This window comes from Pediculus humanus, genomic scaffold (genome assembly GCF_000006295.1).
Source record: "Pediculus humanus corporis 1103172108322 genomic scaffold, whole genome shotgun sequence".
In the NCBI taxonomy this organism is placed as follows: domain Eukaryota; kingdom Metazoa; phylum Arthropoda; class Insecta; order Psocodea; family Pediculidae; genus Pediculus; species Pediculus humanus.
The window spans coordinates 1,281,257-1,289,017 of record NW_002987891.1 but is presented as its reverse complement, the minus strand read 5'-3'; the positions used below and the strand labels follow the sequence as shown (position 1 = coordinate 1,289,017).

Sequence of the window (7,761 nt, the reverse complement as noted above, 5' to 3'; positions counted from 1 at the left end):
CCATCAGCATCACCATCAGCATCACCATCATCATCACCATCATCATCTCTACCACCACCACCACCATCAGCATCACTTCTACCTCCATCACTATCATCATCCTCATCATCATCATCATCATTACTTCCAAAAAAGAGAAAATAATTTATACTCACCCAAAAATCCGCCATACGGGTTTAAACATTAAAAAAAAAAAAAAAAAAAATTTTTTAAACCGCACAAGAGCAAGTTAATAAACTTACTGGAGAACTATTGAGACATTTTTGTGTTTGGAAAAAATAATAAAAGGTGGGAGAAATTTTCATGGCTGACAGGTATAAGGGTCAATAATGAAGTAATAATTTTTTTTTTTCATTTTTAATGTTCCACCACCATTTTTTACAATCACATATTGCAAAAATTTTTTTTTTTTTTTTCGAAATTCCACATATAAGTGAATTTTTAAAAAAAAAAAAAAAAAACAAAATGGCGTTCGAAAATTATAAATTTTTTTTTCTAAAATTAGGATTTCGTTTAAAAAAAAAAAAAAAAAATTTTGAAATTTTGAAATTTTTTTTTCCAATTACGTAACGTTTTTTGTAATTTTTTGTTTATTTATTTAAAAACACTTCCAGCGTTTTAATAGATGAATTTAATATTATTATTATTATTATTATTATTATTATTAATAATGTTCGTAAAATAATAATAATAATAATTTAATAAGAGAGAAAGAGAGAGAGAGATTAACGGGATGAGCGGTTAAAAATTTTGTTTTTTTTTTTTGGATTTCATAAAGTATGAAAATCCTTTAGGGTTTTTATTTTTCCCGCTGGGAGCGTTGCATGCGCACTTTTGTTTTGAACTAATTATTAACCATCGGTATAAAAATGATTTTCTTTTTTTTTTTGTAAGGAAACCGGAAATCGGGTGTGGGGATTTAAAAAAAAAACGTTCGAATTTTTCTTTTTTTCGAAAATTTTTATTTTGTTTTAAATTAATCCATCTTTTGAAGTTTTATCAAAAAAAAAATTACCGAAACGTTTTTTTTTTTATTAACGAAATTTTTATTCGAGCAATAGCCGCGAGTTTTGAAAAAAAAAAAAAAAAATTTTTTTTACCCGGAGAGAGAGAAAAAGTAACGCGATTCTCGTTATGTAACTCTTATGTCTGAATAATAATAATAATAATAATAATAACGGTCTCGTCAAAAGATAAATATTGATAATAACGAACGTCCTTGAAGTTTTAACTGGAACAAATTGAAAACCTGTTTGTTTCGTTTGTTTCGTTTAAAAAAAAACGCAATCTACAACTACTACTACTACTACTACTACGACCCCCCCCCCATTTTAAATCATTTATACTTCCCCCGTTCGATCCCCTCCCCCCCCACTCCCCGCCCCAAACGAATCGCGACGGTTTCGTTTTGTTCTCGATTCCTCTTTCGATTAATCGATTATTCTATTAATAAGAAAAAAAAAAGTTAGGAGAAAAAAAAAACAAAAAATATTCTTTAATAATAATAATAATAATAATATTTGTACATTTAAATATATAAATAATAATAATAATAATTATTTTCAGCTACTCTCTCTCTCTCTCTCTTTCACCCATTTTACTATGCGTGTTATTATTATTATTATTGAAATTCGTTCACGTTTTTCTCGGTTTCGTTTTTCTTTTCGTCGTCGTCGTCGTCGTCGTCGGTACCAGAACGGGTTCTATCGACACGTTGTCCATTATGTTGTTCGTCGCGTTGTTGTAACCATTGTTTCTCTCTTCTTTCGCGAATGAAAACGACGCGGCTTGATTGAGGGACCCGAAAAAATTTTGCACGGCGGGAACGGCTTTGTTGAAATACGAATAAAACAAAATGGAGAATATTATGAGGGGAACGATTATGTAATTTCCCAAAGTGAGCTCGTGGTCTATGGCTTTCATTTCGGGTTCGAAAAACATTTTGAACGTTTTGAACGTTTTATCCGCGACGAAATGAACGGATACATCCTTGTAGTCGTACGCTTGCTTGCACAGGCTCGATTCCGTTTGTATGAAATAGGATTCTTTGTTGAGGGGAACGAACGGGAATTGTACCAAGAGTCCCGCTTTTAAAAAACGTTCTTGCGTTTGAGGTCCTCCCCAATTTTTAACACCGCCTGAAAGAAAACAAATCGAATCGATTTGAAAATCTTATCGATTGATCGATCGATATGTCGATTTTTTTTTTTCACACGTACCTGCGAGCGTGTCCAATTTTATCGTAAAAACAGGAGAATCAGGTTCGGTTTCCTTATACAATTTCAATTTGAGACTTTTCAAATGTTCAGGTATGGAACTTTCCACGTGTACGGAAAGATCCATTTGATCGACGAGATGAAAAACGATGAGTTCGAGTCCTTTCACGTCACCCATGTTCGTCTGAAAATTTCAAAAAATTATAACTCTTTCTCTCTCACTCACTTCCTCTCTCTCTCTCTCTCTCGTTCGCGTACCTTTACGAATAAATTGGGGGGTTCCAATCGATGAACTCTCACGTTGACATCCGATCCGGTTTTCAACCTAATCTGATATTCGCACTGCGGCAAAAGACCCCGAATTCTAAATTGTCCGTTATTTTCCGACGAGGCTTCCTCTTGCAAATTCGAACACGAATTCAATCCGATGGCTTCGACCAACACGTTCGATTCGGGTTCTCCGTTCAGTGACGTTATCGTACCGTACGCGCTGAACGATACTCTTCTTCCCCTACGAGGAGAAATCGTACGAGAGAATAATTTTTCCTGTTGGTGTCGCGACCTTCCCCCCGGAAAAAAAAAAAAATTTTCCACTCACTTGAGATCGAAGGATTCCGTGACTCCTTCCCTTATCTGTATTATCTGTGACGAGGGTTCGAATTTGTATTCTTTCATCATGGGACGTAGAAAATACTCGCCGGGACTCAAACTGTGAAAAACGAATGATCCGCTGTCGGTCGTCATGCTGTTTTTCCTGTAATTTTCACCTCCCGTGAGAGAGAGCAAAACCCCTTGGAGAGGTTCGTTCGTCGCGTTATCCACGACTCTCACGTGTATTTCCGCCAATTTGTGAGCTTTGAACACCCCATTCTTATCGGGTCCGGTTAAAACGTACGAATCCTTTTGTGCCGTCACCCTGAAATTCGAAAAAAAAAAAAAAAAAATTTTCTTTTCATTTCTTCCCGACAATCTCACGCATCCATCGGGAAACCCAATCGTCGACTCACTCGAAATTCAAAGCGCTTTTCAACGGTCCAAATTTATATTTTCCATCGTCTTTCGTTAAAAATAACAATTCGCCGCCATTTTGATCCGAATTATTATTATTATTATTATCACTACCGTCTTTGAATTTCAATGTTATTTTAACGTTTCCCAAAGGGGGATCTATTCTCCCCTCTATTATGAGTCCTTTTTCACCCGTGATTTTGATGACGTTGTTCGCACAATCGTCTATCGTTCGATATTCCACGAAATCGGGTTGAAACAAAAGCTTGCTCGAAACGGGAACGAATTTCAATAATTGATTTTCGGGAACCCTGTGAGAAAATTTATACAAAACTCCGCTCGGATGTTTTTCTCCCTTCAATGGTCCCCCCAACCTGAAAAATAAAACGACTTTAACTTATTTTTAATAATGCTAATAATGATGATGATTTTAATTCGCAGCAACTACCTCGTCGTTTGACCGTTCGAAACGACATCCACGAAAACGTCATTTTCATAATCTGAACTCTTGATGAATCCCGTGACGTCATGAGAAATCGCATTCAATATCAACCCATCTTCGGATGAATTCGGATCGATTATGTAAAATTCTCTATCGTAACCGTGACATCCAAACGGTTTCAACTTGTATCCCATCGAATATGGAATGCAAAATGAATTGTCACCCTTTTCCAAAACGAGTTCCCTATGGAATTCCACGTCGGACGTGTTGTTGTTGTTGTTGTTCGTGACGAGGATCGAAGTACGGTGAGATGATTTTATTTTTATTTTAAATCCGGAATGTACGAAATCCGGTACGAGAGTTTCCGCGCTCGTCACCGTCACCGAATGTATTTCCTTTTCGAAACACCACGTTTGTTTTTCTATTTCCACGTCGTAATATCCCGGCATCATGTCCGTGAACGAATATTCCAATTTGTTTCCCTCGAGGACTTTTATCGCGACGAGTGAATTTTTACGTTTTAATTTTATCGTCATTTCTTCCCCTTTCGCAGAATCCGGGATTTTAATTATTCGTCCCCGTATGTTTCCTCTCAGCTGCGTGAATTCTATGTCGCTTATCGGACTGTTACGAACGTGAACTTTACGGTTTAGCGGAAGGTACCTGAAATGAAACAAAAAAAAAATCCCCAATGAATGTGTAAGGGAAAAGGGACGAACGACGAATCGACACATTTCACACCCCCTCGATAATAATAATAATAATTATAAAAAACCGTTAAAAAAGATTAATTCGAATTTAATTTTTTTTTTTTTTTTTTTTTTAAAATCTTTTTATCGCGTCGACAAAAAGTTATTAAATGAAATTTTTCATCGTCGCCGCCATTTTATAAAACTAATATTTCACTACGTAGTAATAGTAATAATAATGATAATAACTCGTGTGCGTGCCCTTTTCCTCTTAACAAATAAAATTCCATTAGAGTTCCCCGGATATATTTTATGACACAATAAACTTTTACTTCTTATTTAACGAACCTTAAAAAAAAAGAAAAAACCCGTTAAAAGTCAAGTAAGTCTTTTCTTTCCTTCTTCTTCTTTCTCTTTCTTCCTTTCACGTCTCCCCTCGCCCCGCCCCCCCCCCGCACACGCGTACACACAAACTCATTAGTCTCGTTTTCAAACAAACGAACGAACGTTTTAATTTTCTGCTAGCTAAATTTTACAACCGGATTAATTCCTTCCCTTTCGCATCCCTTCGCTTTTCCCTTTTTTCTCTCACTCTCACACTCTCTCTCTCTCTCTCCCTCTGTCTCTCTCGCGTTTTTGTTTCCAACATAAAAAAAAAGTGGGCAAAAAACGGTTTTGAAGTTTTCCACTTACTGCATTCCGGACGATTTTTCAAAATCCGTTAACTTAACGGCCAAATTATAATTTCCAGGTTTTAAAAATTGGCAAAATTTTCCAGTTTCGTGATCGACTTTGGCTTCCGCCATTTTAATATTATTCCCATCGTCGTCCGATTCGGAATTTATTTCCACGGTTTTGGGTTGTTGACCGGATGTTGACGTCACCAATCCGCAAACTTTAAATTCCGATGGATAAATATCGTCTATTTCCAATGCGTTCGGTGACAGCTTGACGTTTATGTCGTCAAATTTTATATTTTCTAAATAACAACAATTATTATTATTATTATTGATGATGATGATAATAATTATTCAAAAAAAAGGAAATAAATCGTACCCGATCGAATGGAAAGATGATATTTTCCGGGTTTTATGCTGTCCAACGTGAATTTTCCATCACCGTCCGTGACGGCAACTTTTCCGTTATTTAAAAAAACTTCGGCATTTTTCAAACCGGAACCACCGACGGATTTCAAAACTCTTCCGCTAACGCTGAATCCTTTAACCTAAAATCATTATCATTATTATTACTATTTCCCACGACGGATATCATTTGAATATGTCCGCGAGAATTTTTTCGAAAATTTACCAAAAATTTTTCTTTCAATGTTATGTGATTGTGTTTAACGGAAATTTTAACTTCTTTCGGTTGTACGTCGAATTTGCTGTAGTGAGGTTTTATGCTGTAACTTCCGGTCGGAACGGCTTTGAATTTAAACGTACCCGTTTTATCGGATGTGACGTGGCACAAGTAATCATTTTTACTTTTGAAATTGACAAGTTCCGATTTCGAACAATCGTCTATTTTGATTTTTTGATTTTTCTATTAATTTAAAAAAAAAAAAAATAAATAAATAAATTTCGAGTATGAGTGTAAGTAATCATTATTATTATTATTATCGTTTACCTCGTCGTTCGCGAATAGAACAAACGTAACTCCAACGGTCGGTTCACCGTTAAATAAAACTTGACCGGAAACGTCATAACCGGATATTACTAAAGAACCATCCGGTACGATTAAATTATTTTCTTCGACCGTGAAAGATGTCGAACTTTTTGAAAATTTATAATCATCATTTTTAGCCGTTATTAAATATTGTCCGTTTAATATGGGGCCAAATTCGTATTGGCCATTTTCTTTGGTTGTCGTGACGAGATTTAATGTTTTATCATTAATTGAAGTAAGAGTTACTAAAACATTTTCCGGACCGTTTGTCGTGCCAGAACTTACAACCTGAAATAACCAAAAAAAAATGTTTGATTGTTGGTATCGAATGTTTGTTTGAAAAAACAAAAGAGTTACACTTTCGAAATCCCTTCTGATTGCATTTTGTATAACACTCGATAAAGTTTGTGATGTGATGAATGACTTACTTTTGTGTCATTCGATTAACTAACCTTTCCTTCTATTTTAAATCCTTTAAAGAAAAAATTAATATCTTTCGATTTAGAACATGGATCATTGACGCCATCAAAATTTAAATTTATTTCATTTGGTTCGAAAAACCAATTCGATGGAGGTTCAATTTTTAATTGATATTCTCCTTTGTCATACAAAGGTATGAAATAATAACCGTTTGTTGGTGCACAATCGCTTGTTTCTTTTAAAGTCCCCGACTTTGTGTACCTGAAATTAATAAAAAATTAAAAATCAAGGGAAAATGATAATTTACATCAAAATTTTTATTTTCAGGTATCGTTATTGATATGACATGATTGAAACAAAGTTTTGCATGGAGCAAATGGTCAAGTAGGATAATTGGATTCATGCATACCTGTAAGTACATATTCAGCTATATTTAGCCATGAGAGAGAGAGAGATAGAGAGAGAGAAAGAGAGAGAGGGTGAGAGAATTTTAAAATTACATAAAACCATAATTAATTTTGATAAATTCTTCGAATGTCCATTTACAAAACATAAAAGGGTTATTCAGTTACATACAGTCTAAAAAAATTTTAAAGTAATAATAATAATAATACATAAAGACTCATAATAAGTACTTAACATACAGGCTTTGGTAAAATTGTCAATTCATGACAAATCAAATTAATAATAATAATAATAATAATAATTAAAAAGGAAACAAAGGAAAATAAAAATCGATAAAGTTTGGCTGCAAAAATCAATCATAACAAGTATTTCAAAAAAAACAAAACGTAATTACAATAAAAAGATTAATAAAAAAGTTGAAAGTTAATTTAATAATGTGAAACATAACCAAACCTGGTTAAGAGGGGGGCAGCAAAAATTACAAATTATTTAAACACTTACAATTTAATATCTACTTTTGATAAATCTATAGGAACGTTACTTTTTAAAAATCCCCCGCATCCCAAAATATCTTGGTGACTATTTTCAACGGATAAACTAATAAATAATATAAAATAAATTAAATTAAAGTTTAATAGGGTATATAACGTGCGATCCGCCATCTTGCCAAGTGCGGATATATTAAAAAAAAAAAACGCATCGGAAATGATTATCCTTACAATTAATTAATATTTAATTATTCGATTGTTGTCATAAAAATCCCCCCCCCACATTCCCGCAAAAAAACAAAAAACAAAAACGGGATTCCATCAATCCTTATTAAAAAAAAAAAATTTGCAAGGAATAAATTATTAATCGATAAAATCCGATAAGCCATTTTTTTTTTTTTTTTTTTTTTTAAATTAAAAAAAAAAAA

At 33.8% G+C, this 7,761-nt stretch overlaps 1 protein-coding gene across 1 annotated transcript; it reads right to left on the bottom strand.

Annotated features, from left to right (window-relative positions):
- Positions 1-1,635: 1,635 nt before the first annotated feature.
- Positions 1,636-6,861, bottom strand: Phum_PHUM617640 (carboxypeptidase regulatory region-containing protein, putative; the record flags this gene model as incomplete). Its single annotated transcript, XM_002433189.1, has 12 exons — positions 1,636-2,138; positions 2,220-2,400; positions 2,475-2,727; positions 2,815-3,132; positions 3,224-3,598; positions 3,673-4,329; positions 5,049-5,334; positions 5,412-5,580; positions 5,664-5,875; positions 6,029-6,308; positions 6,473-6,691; positions 6,850-6,861. 12 exons carry the CDS (start codon positions 6,859-6,861, stop codon positions 1,636-1,638), a joined length of 3,465 nt encoding a protein of 1,154 aa, XP_002433234.1.
- Between the last annotated feature and the right edge of the window lie 900 nt (positions 6,862-7,761).